The 21,247-nt window shown below is 40.6% G+C and overlaps 1 protein-coding gene across 8 annotated transcripts in view; it reads right to left on the bottom strand.

The window, feature by feature from the left end:
• The window catches only part of ppfia4 (PTPRF interacting protein alpha 4), a 77,113-nt gene that overhangs the window by 31,686 nt on the left and 24,180 nt on the right, over nt 1–21,247 (bottom strand). For 7 of the 8 annotated variants that reach the window (XR_006054541.1, XM_042222084.1, XM_042222085.1 and 4 more), the window contains exons 3-4: nt 1,013–1,114; nt 709–873 (exon numbers count right to left, since the gene is read on the bottom strand). Coding sequence is in view for 7 of the 8 variants with exons in the window: in XM_042222084.1 (XP_042078018.1) it covers nt 709–873; nt 1,013–1,114 (267 nt within the window). In the remaining variant the exon portion in view is untranslated. Of the gene's footprint in view, nt 1–708; nt 874–1,012; nt 1,115–12,418; nt 14,595–21,247 lie in introns of those variants that run through there. The other variant, XM_014334349.2, reaches the window with a different exon arrangement.

Genomic DNA, 21,247 nt, shown 5'->3' with positions numbered 1-21,247 from the left:
GGCAGAGAGCACGGGATACCAGCACTTGGGAGAAGACACGTCACGGGAGTCGAGGGAGCACTTTGGAGAATTATTGTGTGGTGTACATTTACCTCACTGTAAATAAACCCACTGTTCATTCCTCTAAGTCCTGCGTTTGGGCCCTCTCTCCAACACCCCCCACGGTCTGGCCCCCAGACCGTGACAGATATCCACTTACAAGGACATTATACTGCCTCTGTTTTATCAAAATTTAAAACGAATGTCTTCATATGTGGCTCTCATTTTTCTTAGAAACAAAAATTGTGTAAAAAACAAACAAACCGGTGATTCTTTGTTTTTACATTCATCGGGTCCCAATCAGCCCAAATATCAAAGAGAAATTAAACAGGCATGCTGTGGAAAAGTTCAGGTTTTAGGAGATTAATATAGAGTCAGATTATTTTTTTCATCTGCATCCATTTGTTGTACAATTCTGTTGCCAATGCTGTTTTCTCTTAATAAAGTCTCATGACTTCAGCCACTGTCTGTTTTTATCCTAAACAGAGGTTCGTCAATAACTAAGAAACAGTGAAAAAAAGGCAAAAATTCTGTTAAAAGACACATTTGAAGCAAGAAACTGTTAAGATATTGTGTCCTCAAGTTTCTAGATTTGTCATTTACTTGTCAGAACTAACCTCTGTCATGCAATATGTGTGTGTGTGTGTGAGAACGAGCGAGAGAGTCCACCTTTTCATCCAGAGCCTTGTGGTGTTCAAAGAGCGACTTCAGAGCTTTGAGGACCTCCACCTCGCTGGAGACTCCAGATGGTGGGGGTGCCTGTCTTTTTACCACTGTCATTCTCAGACTACGTTCGTGACGAGACACCAGACACTCCAGGTGCTCCAACAGCAGCTACAGCACGAACACACACACACCAATGTATGCATGACCAAAGAGAATACTAATTCTAGAAACATTGTTTGTTTTCATCAGCGTCAAACACACGCACGCCCTCAAAGACACACACGCGCACACACATAGACACACATACCCTGGTGTTGTTCCTTTCTGCTTTCAGCTCAGATATTTCCTCCTCTTTCTCCAGCAGCTGCTCGCGGCATATGTTCAGCTCCTTTGTGAGGGTGGCAAACTCCTACACAACAAATACACACACAACACCCATACAGAGGTTAATACTATATCACTGATCGAGGTAATGGCTGAGTGCGTTTGTTTAACTGAGCACGAATCCAGCTGCAGTCTCGTAGTTAAAGAGTGTATGCATGTGGCTGAGCTGTTTGGTGGCCAGACACAAGCACAAACAAGAGGAACACATTATCAGCAGGGGATGTCAGGGAACACTTAAATAATGGGCAGTCTAGGGTGGCTTCTCCAAAAAGAAAAGTGTTCTTGTGTGAGAGATGATGTCTGGGAAAATTTTTTCTGTGCATCTGCGATAAGAGGTTGTCTAAGAGGCTGGAAATTCCATGACTCACTAGGTACAAAAACAGCACTATCTGAGTTGAATAAACAAAATGTGAGCTGTGCCACTCTGCCTACCTCAGTGTCTGGGTAATTTTCTGGCCCTTACATTGCTGTATTGTTGGTTTGGTCACGTCAGTGCTACTACAGATAAGATTACGAACTTCTCATGAAACAACAAGTTTGTTCCTCAGTGAAAAAGTCTCTCAGTTCTTGCAATTGTCATTTCTATAAGTGATAGAACTGACAATGATGAGAACACCTCCAGCTGTCATTTATAACACACCGACCTCAGTTACTGACAGAAGGCTATACACTTCACTGAAGCTTTTACGCACTTGCAAGTGCAAGTAATACCAGTGTAATGTTGGGCTGATAAGAAAATGAAATATCGCGATAGATATGGGTAAAACATGCGCAGTGCCTTTGTTTACATACGCACATGGCAGCGACGCAGAATAAGAAGAGTGAAAGTGGGTCATTGAATGAAACGGATGAACCAGAATTGGTTTGTAAAAATTCTGGAACTTCAGTGGTGTGGAACTGGTTTGGCTTTCATCTGTCAGATGCACAACAAAGCACTATTTTTGGTAGCGGGCCGTCGTTATTACGCACACTTAAAATCAATCCTTTGATTTTTCTGAAAATCAACAGTGCCCCTTATAATCCCGTGTGCCTTATGTATGAATTCTGGTTGTGTTTACTGACCTCGAAACGATTTTATGTCGTACACGGCGCTCGAAAATCTGTCAAATGTTTCAGTACGGAGTGATACGTACTGTGCTTCAACATAATATTACCGTATTGTGTGTGTATAACCTCTTTTTAAGTTTTGTGGATATTATACATGGTTATGCTGAGGATATGTCGGCCAATTTCCACTGGAAATGCCTTTTGGTTAAACTGTCAGCAAGGAATTTGCATTTGCACTGTTAATTTTTTATATAACTTTAATGCACATAAAAAAGCTGCTTGTTTAAGTGAAAATACATTGATGGGTTTTTTTTGCACTAATAAAGTTGTGGAGTTGTAAAGTATTTTGTCTAGTGTCAATTATATCGTCAGTTATATTGTTATCGCAAATTTTCAAATGTATATCGTGATAAATATTTTTGGACATATCGCCCTGCTCTACTTGCAAGCACTGAATGTCCTTTAATGCTGCATTTGAAAACCTTGAACAATGAGTGCCTTGATGCTTGGTTTCTGGGCGATCCACTCAGTTTCTTTAAGACTTCTTATATTCAGCCATTTTGTACATTTAGGCCGCTTGTACTATGAGTAACATAGCACAGACAATAACACAGTTGCTATGAGGAGCGATGCATAAAATAGGCTTAAACATAGTTTCGAACAATCATTAGGAATTTTGGGAAACATGCTTTTCATTTCTTGTCAAGCAAAGCCTGATATGATAGCTTTAAAAAGTTACAGCTAACAGTCATAGAGGAAGATGGCCGTAGCGATAGATGTAGCTTCTTCCTGTATCAGGAAGAAGGAACACAAGAAGCTCAAGAATGACCAAGGGCTGGGAGTGGCTCCAGCAGATCCCAGGACTGACATCTGAAATCTCCAGAAGAGCGGAGTCCAAGGAACAGCAAAGATACTATACAGGACCCTCAAGCTAGCAGGCCACTGGTAGAGGACCTGAGCTTAAAGGATAAAGATTTTAATTTTTAAAAAATGTTTTATTGCTCTTAATTTTGGATAGAGCATGGCTTTTTAAAACAATTTTCAGTCTTTATTGTTCAGCTAAGCTAACTGGCTAAGCTTACTGGCTTGTTAACATGTTAGTGTGTGTATGCACATTTGAAAGTTAAAATTTTAATACAAAAAGTGTTCTTCTCTGTTCCTACTGCCACAGAAGTCTCCAAATCTACTAGAGATATCAGCGCTCCCTTTCTAAGCAACCGCAAATGTCCCACACTTTATAAATTTGATGGACATTTTATGCTCTTTTGGCGCCGTAAATTGATAGCTCCATTACCTTTAATAGTTTGGGAGATGGCTGCCATAGAACTGCGGTTTTCTGCCGTAAGTTTGATTCTTTTATAGTACATAAACTTTAATGGAGTTTCACCTGACCATACAATGCTTCATTTTGGGGGCAAACAAGTGCTTTAAATGACAGCAGTAAAAAGGTTTGTGTAGACGTTACACAAAAGTAGTTGTTGGCCTATCTGTACCTCACAATGTACTTTATCAGTATGTGAATCTGAATATGAGTTAACACAATGCAGCTCATCCTACTTCCTTACAACCATAATACATAATAATAACATATACATAATACATAAAACATCCATGCTAATTCTGATACTGTCACGTCTTCACATGCACTGGTTTGAGAGATGGTCCACATCCTGTTAAACTCAGATAAATCAAGAAAGGCTTCTCACTGTAATCTTTTGATCAGTGGAAGGAAAGGTGATGTGTCACCACATGGCTTTTTTTGCACTAGTGGTGAATGGTAATTGACTGGTTCTTATATAATGCTTTTCTACTCTAACTGGGCACTCAAAGCACTTTACACAACTTGCCTCATTCACACAAGCATTTATTTCTATGCTCTATGTAAATGCTTCTATCTACCATTCACAGACATTTCATTCACACAGACCAATCTTCCGATTAGTAGCTGACCTGCTCTACCACTTGAGCTATAGCCACTCACCCCACTAGTGTTATTAATGGTTAATGTAACCTATGTGAAGTCAATCCTTATGTCAGAGGGTGCTTCCTGGTCTCACAGCCCCACATCTAATCCACTTTCCTATGTGATTTTCTGTTATTCTGTCTGCAATCGATCAGATGTACTCGATTAGATGAGGTACTAAGAGTGCTGCTGCTACACTCTACATCAGAGAACCAGTCGGTGGCACACACATCTCCTGCTGGAAGTTGATTTTTAATATTTTTCCCCGATCGATCACACTGGAACAAAAATTGGATAGCTGTTTGTTCACCGAAGTCTGTGCATCTGTGTGTGCACGAGTGTGTGTGCGTTTGTTTTGTCCATGTTGTCTGAATGTCACTTGGTGCTTTGTTGGCATTTCCTGTGAGCTCGGCTGTAGTCCAAACCAATACCCAGCGGCTTACGGTCTCTCTGCTTGTCCAACACACACACACACATCCACTTACATACATATGCTTTTTCCTGAAGCTTGCTGCAGCTACGACACCGCACTCCTGGTCTCACGTTTTGCACAGATGACCTAAACACCAGCCCTGACTAGGAGATGTGTTTTTTAAAGTTAGAATGGAAATGTTCCACAACTGCAGCCCTACATGAAACTGGCACCACAGTGGCAATACACTGACAGGTGTGAAAATATGTTCCAAGACATGCCCCATTTGCACTGGCCTTCACCAGCAAAGCAGATGTGCTGATAAATTATCACTACTGAAGAATCTCTAGAGACCCTCTGCAATATTATACTAGCATTATAAGATAAAAACATTTATATGAGAGAGAATGAACTACTAAATATAAATAAAGATATCATGCATTGCATTTTCAACAATGTTTGATATCTTGTAAAAATCATAAAATCTCGGTGTGAACAGCTTACACGTTCATGCAGCCTTTTCACAGAGAAATATAATAGGGATAAAAAATTACGTTATGCCCACTAATGTGCATGATGGATGGACTGTTTCTCCTGTAAGTTTGATTTCAATTTTAATCAAGAGGTTAATGCATCTTAGTGGGGAAGTGAAATTGTATCTGAGTTCTGTTACTGTAAACTTTGAAGAGGCTAATGATGTCAGTAGCTGATGTAGGGGGATGACCCACACTGCTCTCAGTACTTTTAATTAGCCCCACATTTCAGTCTTACCTTTAGCTTTACACTAATGATGCTGCTCTTTCTGCCAGTGTCTACCACTGTGCCACACGTTTGTGATATTTAACACATGTCTGCATGGATTAGTAATTTGAATGTCATGAGAAAAAAAAAAGATGCGTCTCTTAATTTTGCTTGGTGCTTTTAACATTTATTCTGTCATCTGACTCCAGCATACAGATGAGATAGAAAAACTTTTTTAATAAAAAAACAACATTACATCCAGCAGGAAAGGCAGATTCTCTTCTATAATGACCCAGCTGAGTTGCAAATGATTATCTAAATAATACATTAAAACAAACCCACACACCATATATAAATAAACATATTGATCTCTGCATTTCCATTTATCCTGTCTGGTGTGCTGCAAGCAGAAAAATATATAAAAAAAATTATAATAATAATAAAAAAAAACGACTTTGGAGCAGAGGGGAGCGAATGAATAAGATCGAGAGAGGAAACGAGTGACAAGAGGAAAGGGGAAAATGGGTCAGCTTGTTCATTTTACTTTCCCTTATTCCACAGGGTCCACAGGGGTGCATCAATAGACATGTGCTCGGCCCAAATCCGCCAACAGATGTTAGAGCTCGCTCTCTCTTTCAATCATGACAAAAAAGGCTCAACAGGCAACCTCTTGCGTTTTCTAGTTCATCTCTTCATCCCTTCATCTCTCTCCCAATCTCAACATGTAAAAAAGACAACAGCAAACACACACATAGAAAATGCAAATGAGAGAAACATGCACCGTCATGAAGGAAAGATACGGATGCATGACTTGGAGTATTTATAAAGTATATAAAAAACACCTGTTACATGTAACATATAACACATTATCTGCTGAATGACTTCCTTTTAACTGCCGTTACTGCCTTTGGCTTTGTGCTCTTTTTCAAAACCAAACGCACTATATAACCTTCACCACTCAAAACCCAAAGAAAAAAGAAAAGGTTAACGTTTCCGAAACAACGGCACAATACATGCTGACGAAAACTTTGACATCTGTCAGGGTGCATATTGTACAGAGCCGAGAGAGAAGACTCCGGGTGTCTGGAGGAACACGGCTGCCTCCAACCACAATGTGAGATAGCAAGTGGTTACCAAACACTGCTGAGCCCAGACATTGTAAAGGGATTTCTCCCTTTCCCTTCCTTAAGCAGTTTGGGATTAAAGGATGAAAAAAATGCTGTGTGTATATGTGTGTGTGTGTGTGTGCAGAGAAGGAGAAGGCAAAAGATTGGAGTGGAGTCAGATAAAAAAAAATGGCTAAAAGAGCCCCCACCACACACACACACACACACACACATGCAATGCAAAAAAGCTGTATAAGACTTATTGTGGCTGCGGTTATCCTTTTCTACTTGTGTGTGAGTGTATTTTTGTGTTTTCGTTGTACGTGTGCAGCGTGCATAGAGGTCGGTACTATGGGGACTCGACCTACACCACACACCTGAACCATATCTGAGGCCGCCCCCTCAGCTGCTCATTCACATCTCTCGCATCCATGATAACAGATATGGAGGATACAGTCAATGTCAAAATAACAGTAGAGCTCACTTTGCTGGTTGGTCATTGTCTCAGCATTAAAGGTAAAGCGTTGTGAGATTGTGGAATTTATTGGTGAATAATGTGTGTGTGTGTGTGTGTGTGTGTGTGTGTGTGTGGGAGGGGGGTTTAGGAGGTGGTCATCAGAACTGACGTGGTTATATTTCACGTTGCCAGTTATTTTCTGCTGTGTGAGAAAACTGACTGAGTTCAGAGGACCTGATCATGACAGATACTGGCCCTTCGCACCTTAACACCTTGTCAACACTACATCACACTACTCTTCATTCCAGATGCAGCAGTAGAAAGAGCCCTTCCTTCTTCTTTTGTTATTTAATTCTTCTAAATGTATCCCAGTGAACTATGCAGTATTTCATGTCTGCTCTTAAAGTTAAAAGTACTGCTCATCAGACCAAATCTCAGCACTGACTATAACTCTTTATACACTCAACACCATGGGAATACTGCTTTCTAGTATTCTGCACCACATAAAGGGAATCCAAGACTTTCTCCAAAGGCTGATCTTTGGCTTTTAAATTTCCCAGTTACTTGTATAAGAGATTGGAAAGTAATGAAATAGACCTTTTAATTTCTATTCTTATTGATGTAATCACTGTGAAAATACCCAGCATGGCACCTTCTCTGACTGTGATCCTTAATAAATTAATACAGCAATCATATTCAATCCATCCATCTGTCCATTTTCTTATGCTTATCCAATTAAGGGTTGCAGAGGGCCTGGAGCAAATCCCAGCTGTCAAAGGGAAAGAGGCAGGGTACAGCCTGTCACAGGGCTAACACAGAAAACCACTCACACCTACGGCCAATTCAGAATCAGCAATTAAGTTAACATGCATGTCTTTGGACTTTGGGAGGAAGCCAGAGTGTCTAAAGGGAACCCAAGAAGAGACAGGGAAAACATGCAAACACCACACAGAGAGGCTCCAGTCAGACAGTGGATTCAGACCTTGGACCTTTTTGCTGTGAGATGACAGTGCACCATCATGTACCACACTATCATACTGCCACAGTCAATCATAGTCAAAGAAAACACAGAATTTCCTCTTAATCTGCTTTGACAGTGTTATGTCCTTATATAACTTCATCCAAGATTTAAGAGATTTAAATTGAATTTTTACATCTTAGAATCTACTGAAACAGTATCAACATGTCCTGGACTACAGTAGGAGTAATTCATTTATCTTCTGGTAATATCACTTAACAGTATGCTTGTTGATATAGGAGCCCACAAACATAAATGAACCACGGTGATGCTAACAGTGAAAATCTGGCAATTTGGCACTAACCCACTACACTGTGACTTTTCCAACTCTTTTTTTTACGTGCAGAAATTCTCATCAGTGTCTCCACAGCTCGTTGGCAAACTGGGATTTGTTAACGAGAGTCAAAAATTTACAGAAATGTAAACTATCTCACTTGATACTCCAGGACGTTGTGTCCTTAGAATGGATTTATAAACTGATCAGTTGTACTTCTAAAATGTGTGACAGGATTTACAAGACAGGAGAGTGAAGCCAAAGCAAACATGAATGGACACTTGCCAGAGCTTGAACGCGCTGAGGTCAAGCATTTCCTCTCTAAGCATCAGCAGGTGGAAGGAAAGGAAACAAGGGACACTTGTGACTAAGCAAGACAGGAAAGCGAGTGAAGCTGTAAACATTCGCACATCACATCATATTCACATGATTCACAGGACAGGGTTGTGTTACATGATATCATTTATGCTAATTTATGATCTCGCACATCAGCAGCGTGAATATATTTTACATCTCTACAAAACACATTCTAAACATCAACTTGGACACTGTTTATCATTATGTCATTAGGTTTATTCTATGGTGATGTTTATTGTACTCATCAAGGCATCTTATATGAAAAAGTTGCATGGTCTCTGTGGCCAAGGGATTTGACAGACATAAGGCCCTCATTGGAGAACTGCCAATGTACATCACTTCTATGCTACACTAGTGCTATGGGTAATATTAAACTTGGTCCAGTGCGTTTTACTGTACGTTCATACTGCACTTAGATGACTGGTGGTTAGTTTTTCTTTTTCTCCAACCACCCCGATTTCTACACAGTGCACCCTAACAATGAATTCCTCGATAAATTTGTTTTTGCAAATTATTTAGCTTCTGTTTTCAATTGCTTTAATTAATTTGCTTCTTGTATCTTCTTTAATCTTGAATCCTAAATTAATTGTATTTTTATGTTGTTTTTCATATTTTCTTTAATTTTATTGTTTGCAACCTTTTAAATGGTATGATGTAAGCTGATCAGCTATATCAAGAAGAGTTGTTAAAGCTAGGGTAAAGACAAAAGCGACAATAAGTGAGCAGCAGTATTCAGCTCTCTGTCACCATTATGACTATAAATAGTTTTGGTTTACCCACTTTTCTGTCTGTGGATGAGCAATAGCAGTGAAAAAGTTCAGTTCTGCCTACAGAGTTCACTAAAGTCTAGCTGAACAGCTGTTGCAAATACACCAAGATATCAAGTGTTTTTTCTGCATAAAGTTATACAATGCACACTCATGATAATGCACTGGTGAGGCTAAATCTTTTTAGATTTAAACCACAGAACTGTTCATTTGCTGTGGAGAGGCAAAGAAAAGCAAGCTACAATACAATATCAGAGATTATGCCTACTGACTAAATTCCTTTCACATGCACACATCGAAAGACAACTGTCTACACCAACTGTGATGTAAATCTTGGTAATTCACCAAGGGATGCCACAGCAAAGATGAATGCAGGGTCAGAGACTGGAGAATGAGTGAGTCCCTGGAGAGATTCAGATATCACAGCTCTGTAACTCTTCACCACTGCAGAGAGAGGAAGAGCGAAGTGGCAAACAGCCGAAAGGTGGACTCGACCTTCCTCTGGCAAATCTTAATCAGCACGCACACACACAGACACACACACAGACATACATATAGACACAAAAGCGCGAACCTACACAAGAGCCATGACGAAAAAACACCTAGCTGGGGTGTTGGCTCTAAAGTAGCCAGTGAGTAATCTGTTGCCATGACGCCACCTCTCACACTGCTGCCAACGCCACGGCAACAGCTCATTAGGAAAGTGTTTGAGCAGCAGACAAACTTTGCATGAAATGTTTCATCAAATGAATGCAGATACATTCTGTTGCACACACTACAACACAAACATGCACAAAGCCGCTGAGAGGTTTTCCTTCTGTATGATGGCGTGACAGCACTTGAGACTGGGGAAGGATGCAGCAGCAGCAGCTGACTGCAGCTCTTGACAGATCCCAGCTCAGACTGATGCTCTGGAGGCACGAGTATAACCAAAAACTTTTCCGAAAGTTTTCCTACAGAAGGCACAGTGTGGAAACTAAACAACAATACGAACCCTGATGGCTGGGACAGATGTGTTTTAATACATCTGCCCCAGCCATGTATTAAAATACATCTGTCCCACTGCACCAGCGTAGGCTGAATTGCTCATAATTCAGCCTACACTGTTTTCCCTGTTAAAGTACTGGCGGATAAGTTTGACAAAGTTAAATTGTTGTTTTACAGTTTCTAACTCTAAGAAATGAATGAATGAATTAATGTCTGGCTCTCTTCCACATTGTGTCTTTGGTCCTGTCTTCCTCTGAACACCCCCAACCAGTCACGGCAGATGGCTGCTCCTCCCTGAGCCTGGTTCTGAGCCGGAGGTTTCTTCCTGTTAAAAGGGAGTTTTTTCTCTCATTATCGGCAAGTGCTTGGTCAAAGGGGGTCTTTTAACTGTTGGGGTTTTCTCTCTATTATTGTAGAATACAAGCTTTGAAGCTTAATACTGTTAACTGTTTGGCTGCCATCACACTATTTTAATGCTCTGATGGTGATCTAAATGGTAAATGGCCTGTATTTATATAGCGCTTTTACTAGTCCCTAAGGACCCCAAAGCGCTTTACATATCCAGTCATCCACCCATTCACGCACACATTCACACACTGGTGATGGCAAGCTACATTGTAGCCACAGCCACCCTGGGGCGCACTGACAGAGGCGAGGCTGCCGGACACTGGCGCCACCGGGCCCTCTGACCACCACCAGTAGGCAACGGGTGAAGTGTCTTGCCCAAGGACACAACGACCAAGACTGTCCAAGCCGGGGCTCGAACCGGCAACCTTCCGATTACAAGGCGAACTCCCAACTCTTGAGCCACGATCGCCCTCTATCTAGATAATGAGCTTTTAGTTTATGCTCCTGTCCATGTATTTGTAGTTAAATTGTACAATTACAGAAATGTTGTAGTTTTTTTCCCACCAAATTAAATCTAGCCAGAGGTCTACAGGAGTCTTGGTCCTTTTCGTTGACCAGTATTAAACCTTAGTATAAGTTGCCAGATTCCATATTACACGTCCACTCCAATCAAAGTTGAATGAACTGAAATAAATAAAACTTCTAAATTAACATTTTGATCCTAAATATTTACATTCCCATAAGTCCCTACACCTACCTAGCTTTCTGTTGATATTATTGTCTTCAAAGGCATCACCATTTACACCATTTATAGTATTCAGGACTACTCTTAAAGAATTCATGTACAAGCTTACCTGGATTTTTACAGAAATATGTTAAAGTCCAGGCGAAGCACCTTAGAAATAAAAGGACAAAACTTCCCCAGATATGTAGTTTTCTAAAACACTGATAAAAATCAAAGTGAAAATAGTTTAAATTATTTTTTCAGGGTTTTAAATAAAACCTAGGAGAAAGTCTGCTGTAAAAATATGCATATCAAAAGTTTTAAAACAGCAAGACTTCAGAGCACAAAAATGGCACGGTGTATTGTATTGCACAAGATGGCATAGCTGGCACATCGGGCATGTCTCCGTGTTTCAGAATATCACATTCAGCGTGCAAATAGGTGTCAAATCCCTCCAAGTTTCCCAACTTTCTCTCCTCCTCCTCCGTGCCATTGAAGGCCTAAACCCAGAATAGCATCCATTCATGTATCAGAGTTTTCTTCATCAAAGCAAAACAAAACCTGTGCCAGAAAAGGGGACAAAAGAAAGAGAGGAAGGATAAGAGGGGAATACTTCCTCTGCTCGGTTGAAAGGAGAAGCACAAAGAGTTTTTGTTGCGCATCAGTAGAGTCTGTCTCTTGCACGCGTGCCGTAACAAGCATAAGGCAAGTCAAGCATGCACAGCAGTCACAGAAAAAGAGAGAGTTCATAATCAGTGTATGACAGATATCTATCTCTATTATATTCACAAACAATGGAAGTTGAAAACGTGCTACTAACCACATGAACCAGTGAAAGGCTCTGTTGGTGACAGTGTACCCACATTTCTAAACGAATATGCAATTTGCTTTACTGCAAGACATTAATCATTCTTTGCAGAGTGATTGAGGCATAGTGGTGAAAAGGAAGGAGGAGGAGGGAGGAAGAGGAGGTGGAGAGAAGGCCATATCTCAGACCTAGAAAAGAGCCATCAGCACTGAAATCAATACTCAGGCAAGGACATGTGGAGACCGCAGAGTGAGCTATTTGAGCTGAAGGCAATCCTTCACTGGAAATATCCAAACACTGCATGAATGCCGAGTCCCTACCTGGTACATGTAGGTGTTAAAGTGGGTCCCATTCTGAAGGTGGATCTTGACTGTAGGGTTCATGGTGAATGCTAAACATATCAGAGCCTTCAAATGGACACCCCTTAAAATGAGAGACAGGAAGAGGATGAGGAGTAGTAGGTAAAGGGGGTGAGGATGGTGGAACGGAGGGATAATTCCTCAGAATCCTGGTCCACAAAGAGTGCAGCAGGGCTAAATAAAACTCCTGTACTGCTCCCTCTGCCAGTCGCTCGGACAACAGCACTCCACTAGTCAGTCTGATATTATTACAGCCTGGGATGAGACACAGCAGGAAAGAAGAATACAAAAACAGGGAGCGGGAGAGCAATAGAAAAAGTGAGGGTAGAGAGATGGATAAACAGGGGCAGGCTGAGGAAAAGAGAGTACGATATTTGGTCAGCGATAAAGACAGAATGAGACAAGAAAGATGAAGGAGGGAGGAGAGAGAGCAGCTCGTAGCGCATCAGCTGACAGAGGAAGGAAGGGGCAGGGTTTAGACGAGGACTTGGGGCTCTGGCTACCTGTTCTGTTGTGCTTACTCACACACATATACACATGCACGCAGACATGAAAGTTCTGGCACTTAGTGCAGAGGGAGTTTTTAAATCACATTTGGCTGTAATGCTGAGAATTAGCATGAAATTAAACGCTCTATTTCCTCCTAATAAAAAAAAAACTCCAGTCACTGCTTACTCAACACAAATTCAACAGACCCATTTTCCTCCAGCGTGACATTGCGTGTGCCGAATCTTTCTATTTATAAATGATAGCCTGCTTTGTCCCTTCTCTCCCGGTATAATAGCACAGTGCATGCACTTGGCTGGTCTGAAAGCCCCTCTGGTGATTTATACAGATTGTTAAATCTGCTTTATGATCACAAAGCTAGTTTGTTTTTATTTTTCTGTGGATAAACTGAGTCGTGATAATAATTTTACAATTCCAATAATCACTAAAACTTACCAAATTAAACAGATCACGTGACCCCTAATTAGTGGAGCCACATGATTCTTGGCAGTTGAACACAGCTAACAGCTTGGGACGCTATGGTTACGACTATACCACTATTACTGGAAATGTTCACAGTGCCAATATGAAGATGTCACGTCAAAACACAATTCACTGTGTAGAAAACATAGACATAACCAGCATCAATTGGTTTGTAAAGACCAGTTTTGAAGCATAGCTGCAGCAAGGTTAGGAAATACTATTATGTAATTTATTTATACGTAATTCCTAAACTCATTTCCCTCCTTTATTACTGCTTGAGTCTCTCTCTGCCTTCAGCTTTGTATTTAATAGATGAAACGCACGCTGTAATGGCTTGAGATCAGGGGACTGACCTTGACACTGAGGACTTAAAAGCTACAGTACAACTGATCTCCAGTCAGTTTTGCAGCATTTTGAAGGATCTCTCATTCACACTTTCTGCCATATTATCAATAACAGTGCCACTGCCATGTTTGACAGATGATGTGAGTGTAACCACTGGTTTGTGCCTTTTTTTAAAGTTCTCTGTATTTCCATTCATGAACACATGATGATAGCATACAATAGTATGGCTACCTCCTCAAGAGTATTCTTGACTTGGTCTGATATTGTGAAGTTTTTCTTATGCATGGAAATAATTCATGCACTCTTCTGTGGTTTTTCAGGGCTTTTGTTGTGAATTTCTTCTTCTTAAGAATGAACCAGTTTTTTGATTGGGCAATGTTGGTGGTTTTGAGTGTAATGGTCTTACTCATTTGCACTGACATCTAACCCTGAAATGTTATAAAATACATATTCAAGGCTTTGAATCAACTTATTACATCTGCTTCATTTGTCATTAAATACCAAGGAAACAGGCCTCACCTGGCCATGAAACTGCTTGTTAGTCAACTCTCCGATTATTTTTTGAACCTCTGGAAATGGTGGATTTTGTATGAAAGTAGATGGAATTCTTACAAAACTTATTCAAAACTTGTGTAGAAGATTTTTTTATGATATTTTTTAGACAAATAATATGGCTTACTATACTAAGACTGTCCCCATTTAGGGGTGAGTGAAATCTTACTTTTTCACATAGAGCTAGCTGAAGTTTTCAGGATAGTTTTTTTTTCCATTGATAAATGAAATTATCATTTAAAAACTGCATTTCTGTATTTACTTGGGTTGTCTGATGATTTAAAAAAAAAAAAAAAGAAGAAATCAGGAACTGGGTAAATACTTTTTTCACAGAACTGTATGTACATTAAGCATCTGTGAATAGTGTTTTTTTTTTTAATTTTTTTTCCTTCTTTAGCTTTTATTATGACAGTTAATTCTGGAGAGGAAAGATGGGAGAGTGTGCAAGAGGAAGGCATGCAGCAAATGGCCCTGAGCTGTAATAACCCTGCAGCGCATGGGTTGCCTGCTCAACCCAGCGAGCTATAACAGCACCCCAGAGTAACATGTTTAAGCTTATCGAACCATTAAATTCATATCTTAACATTTATGTATGCATCTGTATTGCTTTGTAAACAGGTAAGATACAAGAATATTCACTGCTACTGTGGACTGGAGTCAGTTTCTTTGTATATAGAAAAATAAACTGCCCACTTAAGGTAATTTTATTTCAAATTATACAGTCATTCACAATTGCTAAAACTGGTTCACACAAGCATTGCAGCTGAGTGGTACTATGGTTACGTTGTATGTAATGACTATGTTGCTATTTTCATTTAAATTTCATTACACTTTGTGTGCTCATTAATTCTCATCTTCTCCTCTTGTTCTTCATCTCTCACATTCATGTTTAGTCACTAAAAATGTATAATAAAACTCATTTAAAATCCCAATCCCTGGGAGTGGCATCGCATAAATGTAGAAGAAGATGTGAAAATGGTTCCTGTCTACAGGTCTACTTGCTTGCACCTGGTTGTCAAGGAAACAGGGGTTTGCAGAAGAGAAAGAGAGAACAGAAGATGACTCAGTGAGACAGACAAGTCTCCACACATCAAAACATCCTTTAATGATTTTTGGTGACTTCCGACGGTAACTGACAAGAGCTTACTGCAGGCTTGTGCCTCAGCCTCTTTGAGTAGCCAAACGCAGCGGACACCACTGGTGGCCGGGTGAGTGACGTGGAGAGGCAGAGACCCCTACTGGCATCACAAGGTATTCAGACAAACTAGTAGCAAACCAAACACGTACAAACTTTCACACAGAAACAGGTCAAATGGGTATTTCAGGATTCCATGAACAGCTTTGGAGCAGCCAAAAGTTTTCAAAGAGGGAAAAAAAAGTTACCATGTGCACATGTAGTTCTTTTGCAGAAGTGAGAAGAAGGAGATGCAGGAAAACAAGAGTTCCAACCACCAGTAAAATATGCTGCATGTTGATAACTACTCCTTGACATCAGTGGGAGCCGGTATTGGCAGAACCTGGGATTTATTGTCAGAGACAAAAACACAGAAACAACTCGACACACAAACATCAGCAAGCAGCACAGTCAAAAACACTCGAAACCCAACACATTTGAAAGCATATTTTCTGCAGCAGAATCCACAGAAGTGCTAGACCTCTGACTTTTTTTTTTATCTGACAGCCTCTCACAGCTTTTTCTCTCCTTCGTTTCTTCTCCTTCACCCTTTCTCGTTTTGCGGCTGTCTAACTGCACCTGATTGCTTCTTTCACACTCAATCCACTCTAGCTTCTCTCTGCACAGGATCTCATCCTCTTTTTTTTCTTCTACACTTCTTCTCTCTTTCTCTCCTCTTTCCAGTCTTCCCTGTTTTTTCCCCCCTCAACCGTAGCTAATCTCAGCTGAAACTTCCCTCGATGGAGAGCGGCCATTTTACACCCTAACATTCAGTAACATGGAGCAGAAGGCACCACCTCTATGCACAATCATGAATAACAAATGAACACATGTATTATCTATACAAAGGTTATGGGTTTGGTGTGTAGGGTGGATTTAAGCCTTCCCAGTGTATACAGACACCAAACAAAGAACATTACAATGATAGTTGTCGTTTCGTCCACAAGTCTCACAAAACAATGGTAAATTCAGACTTAGCCTTTATTTTGTTACTGCAATCAATTCCAATTAAAATTTCAATTTATACCACTAATAAAGCACATGATAACAAAGCATTAACAAACACATGGAAAGACTTGTGCAAACCAAGCAAAGCATTAAACATAATATAATACAACTGCGTTCTGGTGCCTAGCAAAATATACTTGTTTGTTGACAGTTAAATGACATGACCAGTACCACTCTCATACTGGTTTATGCCAGCAGCTGGCACATTTAGCTTGCCCTAAAAACAGGAAAACAACAAAGCTTCCTGTGCAATGCTCAAAACAATTAAAGGAACACTTTTTAATCAGAGTATTGCATCAAGTCAGTTCAACTTCTGCAATATTGCTCTGGTTATTTAAGTAACAGATGGGGTTGTTTATCAGTTTTAGCTGCTTTGGTGTTAATTAAATTAACTAGAAGGGCAACAATGAGAAAACCACTAAAACAGGAATGGTTTTACAAGTGGAGGCCACTGACATTCCCCCCCCCCCCCAAAATCATCCTTTCTGACTGTTTATTTTCTCTAGTTTTGCATTTGGTTATGCAAAGTGTCACTACTGATAGCAAAAGTGTCATGATCCTGGGCCATATTGGCCCAGCATTCTTAGTTTTCACGTGTTTTGTATTTTGTTCTTTATTTATGCCGTGGTTCCTAGGTTGTTCTGTTAACATGTCCCTGTGTGCCCCTCTGTGTATCTGTGAGCCCTCGTTTCCCCTCCTTGTGTTTCATTCAATGTTTTCCCCAGCCCGTTATGTCTGTTCTCTCTCTCTCCTCCTGTCTGCACCTCTGCGTACTTCCTGTTTTACTTTGACAGTCTCCCGTCAGTGTTGTGTTTACTCCTGCCGTGTCTCGTTATGATTATCTGTATCAGCTGTGTTTCCCGTGTGCTCCCACTTCCCTCGTTAACCCTCTGTGTATTTATGTGCGTGTCTCCTCCCCGAACCTGTGTGCCCTTCTGTGTTCCCTCGGTCCTCAGTTAGCGTTCCCAGTTTAGTTTTGTTTCTTTGTGAAACCTGCAATAAAGCAGTGATTTTGAGTTTAGCTTTTTGTCTCTGTGAGTTTTGCGTTTGGGTCCTCATCTGCCTCCACACAGCCCGTTTATGACAAAAAGGCAATACCTGGACCCTACAGAGGTTGCACAGGTAGTCCAAGTCCTCCAGGATGGCACATCAGTACATACCATTGCCAGAAGATTTGCTGATTCTCCCAGCACAATCTCAAGCACATGGAGGAGATTCCAGCAAACAGGCAGTTACTCTAGCAGAGCTGGACAGGGCCGTGGAAGTTCCTTACTCCATCAGTAGGACCATTGTGCAAGGACAAACAGGATGAGCTTTGCCAGAGCACTGCAAAATGACCTCCAGCAGGTCACTGACATGAATGTCTCTAACAAAACAATCAAAAACAGGACTCCTGGGCACTGTGGAGCCCAACTGGAATTTGCCATAGAATACCAAAGTTGTCATGTCCAACACTAGCTCTCTGTGATTTTCACAGATGAGAGCAGGTTCACCCTGAGCACATGTGAAAAGGGTCTGGAGAAGCCGTGGACAACATTCAGTTGCCTATTACATTGTGCAGCCCGATCAGTTTGGTGTTGGGTCAGTGGGTGATGGGTCGTCTCTTCAACAGGCTATGCAACGGCACCCTGACTGCCATGAAATTTCCCCTTGTGGGACTAATAAAGGTATATCAATTCAATTCAATTCAATTAGTTATTAGTATGAAATCCTTGGACTCATTGTCAGACCCTATGCTGGTCCTGTGAGAGCATGCAGGCATTTCCTGGAGGATGAAGGAATTGATGCCATTGATTGGCCCCCACAATCATCTGACCTAAATCTGCAACATTATATTTTGGTCCATTTGACGCCACCAAGTTGGACCTCAGACTGTTCAGGAGCTGGTCCCGCAGAACACCATCCATCATCTGTTTGGTACAAACTACACAGTATCATTTTGTGTTGCTGCAATGAAATCTTGGCAAAATGAACTAGGCTGCTGCATCATTGGTTTTTGAGTTGTTTTTGAATTCAGCCTTCTGCAGGGTGATTGTTTTAATTTCCACCAAATGAGGCATTGCCCTTTTGTTCCTAACACATTACCTGGCCCACATCAGTACAGATATCCAGCATGATGTTTTTTTTCCCATTGAGAGCTGATGTGTTTTCTAAGTGTTCCTTTAAATTTTTGAGCAATATGTAAAAATGTGAGCTTTCTGTTTTTAACCACAAAAGCACCAATCCAATATGATCAGTTGGATATCTGTCCAACAAACTGAAACAATCAGATGGAGTAACCCTGTCTGTCTCCTACAGAAAATACATTTGTACATAGTAAACTTGAAACAGCAAACATTTTTCTGGGTCATAACAGCTTAACGCAGGATGCTGTTATATCATTTCACGCAGAAATTAAGCACTTGTATTCACACTGCTCTTCCCCATTTGTTATACAGATATCAGGCACAAAGTCACTCTGGGAAGATTCATCCATCCTTTTTCATCACCACCTTCCTCATCACCTCATTCTCTTCCTCCTCCTCCTCCTATCCTCATTTTTTCTGCCACCTCCTCTCTTCTGCCTCTGTTTAAAGCACTTGTGTCAGCTCTGTCTCGCTCTCCTGCTGTCCTCATCATTCAGTCATAGTGCGTGGCTTGAGTCTTTCCATCTTCACCTTCACCCTGCCCCCCTTAATCTCTTGGCTTGCCCAGAAGGAAGCCTCTTACTTACACAATGCACAATATCACTGCAAACAACGGACACGGGTTGTAAATACATCTACACAGATTCTGCATAGAGTACATTACTTACCAGTCTGTCCCGCAAAGGGAAAGGACAATTTACATCACAATTTTATCACATTTATAAAACAAAAATTAACATTAACCCTATTTTTTAAATTCAAATTCTAAAGAAAGTAATTCCTAACCAGCCAGTGCGTTACACTAAGACTGACTGATTATTTTTATTTATGCACTCCTACTATACACTGAGTCTTTTTCTGAAAACACACAAACTAGCACACTGATACTCCAGAGACCACACACACACACACACACACACACACAATCTGTCCCAGCTGCTCTGTTTTTGCAGATGAAAGTGTATAACGGTTCTAGAGGAAAGCATCAAACACAGCTGTATTAATATTAATCTTCATACTCAGAGTAAATAAACTGCTCCAGAGGAGTGTCCGGCATAATTTTAAATAATCTGTGCTCTTCCCAGTGGTTCATGTAGTTAAAAATCTCAAGGAGTAATGAGTAGTGTGTGTGTTTGTGCATGTTTGTGGAGTTCACGAAGGCTGCTCTTGCCCTTCACAGAGTGCAAACTGCAGTGGCAGGATGTAACTCTACACCGGTGAGAGAATGTGTGTGTGTGTGTGTGTGCGCATGTGTGTGTAAGTTTACGATAACTGTAACTATAATGACAGAGCCACAACAAGCACCTCTCATGGTGCCTGAAAGTGAGGCATCACACTGCTGTCCTGTCCTTCTCACACAGCCTCCGTCCTTGAAAGCACATGGATGGGAGCATAGACTGTGGGGCTCGTGTTGGCAACGAGCCGGCATTATGGCTGTAAAATCACACTGCAACATTTTTCATGTTCTTTCGAATTTTAGTGACATTTATGCAAACTAGCTTGTTGCTTTGTTTGCATATTTAAAATGTAACAATTTCAAGCAGCTCGTAATCCACACAATAATTGCTTTAATGTCAAGCGGAATTTCATGGTGACAGCTTTATCCCGAAAATTGTGTTTTGAGTGAGTTTGCAGTTTTACAATACAGTATATTCAAGGGCAGTTTGGCTTACAGCAGTTTGTCTGCTATAAGGCTTCAACCAGCATTTCCACATTATAATATTTATCTATATTATCTGTATTTATACTTTATTTAAAGTATATTTTTACTGTGAGTTTTGTTCATTCATCAGAGCCTATTAATTCAAACATTTTATTCCAAAAGACATGGTGAAAAGAAAATCTCTTTCTGAGTGTCGTCAGAATTTCATGATTTATGGTTTGATGACAAGATCATGTTAAGTGAGGGCTTAAAATGAAGAAGTATTGTCCAACAATGGCTCTAGTGTAATCCACTAATGACATGTAAGAATAAAGAGACACATAGCTGCAAGATAGGTGGAACTATACTATATCTGGCCATTTATTTCTTCATTTTGTGCATTTTGCCTGACTGATAAATCGATCTGTCAGACCAATACCGGAATTTAGTGATTTAAGAATTGGACATTCTGATATCTTGGTACTTTCTCTTTCACACATGTGAAACATAAATAACTTTTGCTAACATTTGTTATAGTTGTTGTCTTTGTTCCAAACACCTCGAGGGAAGCTGCGGTGTGCCCTCTGGAGGATAAACTATGCAACATCAACACGCATAACATTGTTTCATCGTTTTTAACTGTCATTGTCTTCTGTTATGAATGCTGATAAATCAGAAAATAGCTCATATCCAAGGATAATATTAGCCTGCTAACAAATTGGTAGGGCTTGAGTTTGCAAATATCTGAGTGGGTATCTTATAAGCATCCAGTATAACACTGTTTGATATTAAAGTGTGCTCCGGCTAAATTGTATGTTAGAGACTGAATTCCTCAGAGGATGTTATTCCTGGTTCACAGAGCTCTGGACTGCAGGACATGAAAGGCTCTGCCACCAGCTTAGGAATGTGAACACACACACACACACACACACACACACACACACACACACACACACACACACACACACACACAC

The sequence above is a fragment of the Haplochromis burtoni genome, unplaced genomic scaffold (genome assembly GCF_018398535.1).
Source record: "Haplochromis burtoni strain Fernald_Lab_line unplaced genomic scaffold, NCSU_Asbu1 Contig_79, whole genome shotgun sequence".
In the NCBI taxonomy this organism is placed as follows: domain Eukaryota; kingdom Metazoa; phylum Chordata; class Actinopteri; order Cichliformes; family Cichlidae; genus Haplochromis; species Haplochromis burtoni.
This window is presented reverse-complemented; position numbering and strand designations above follow the sequence as displayed.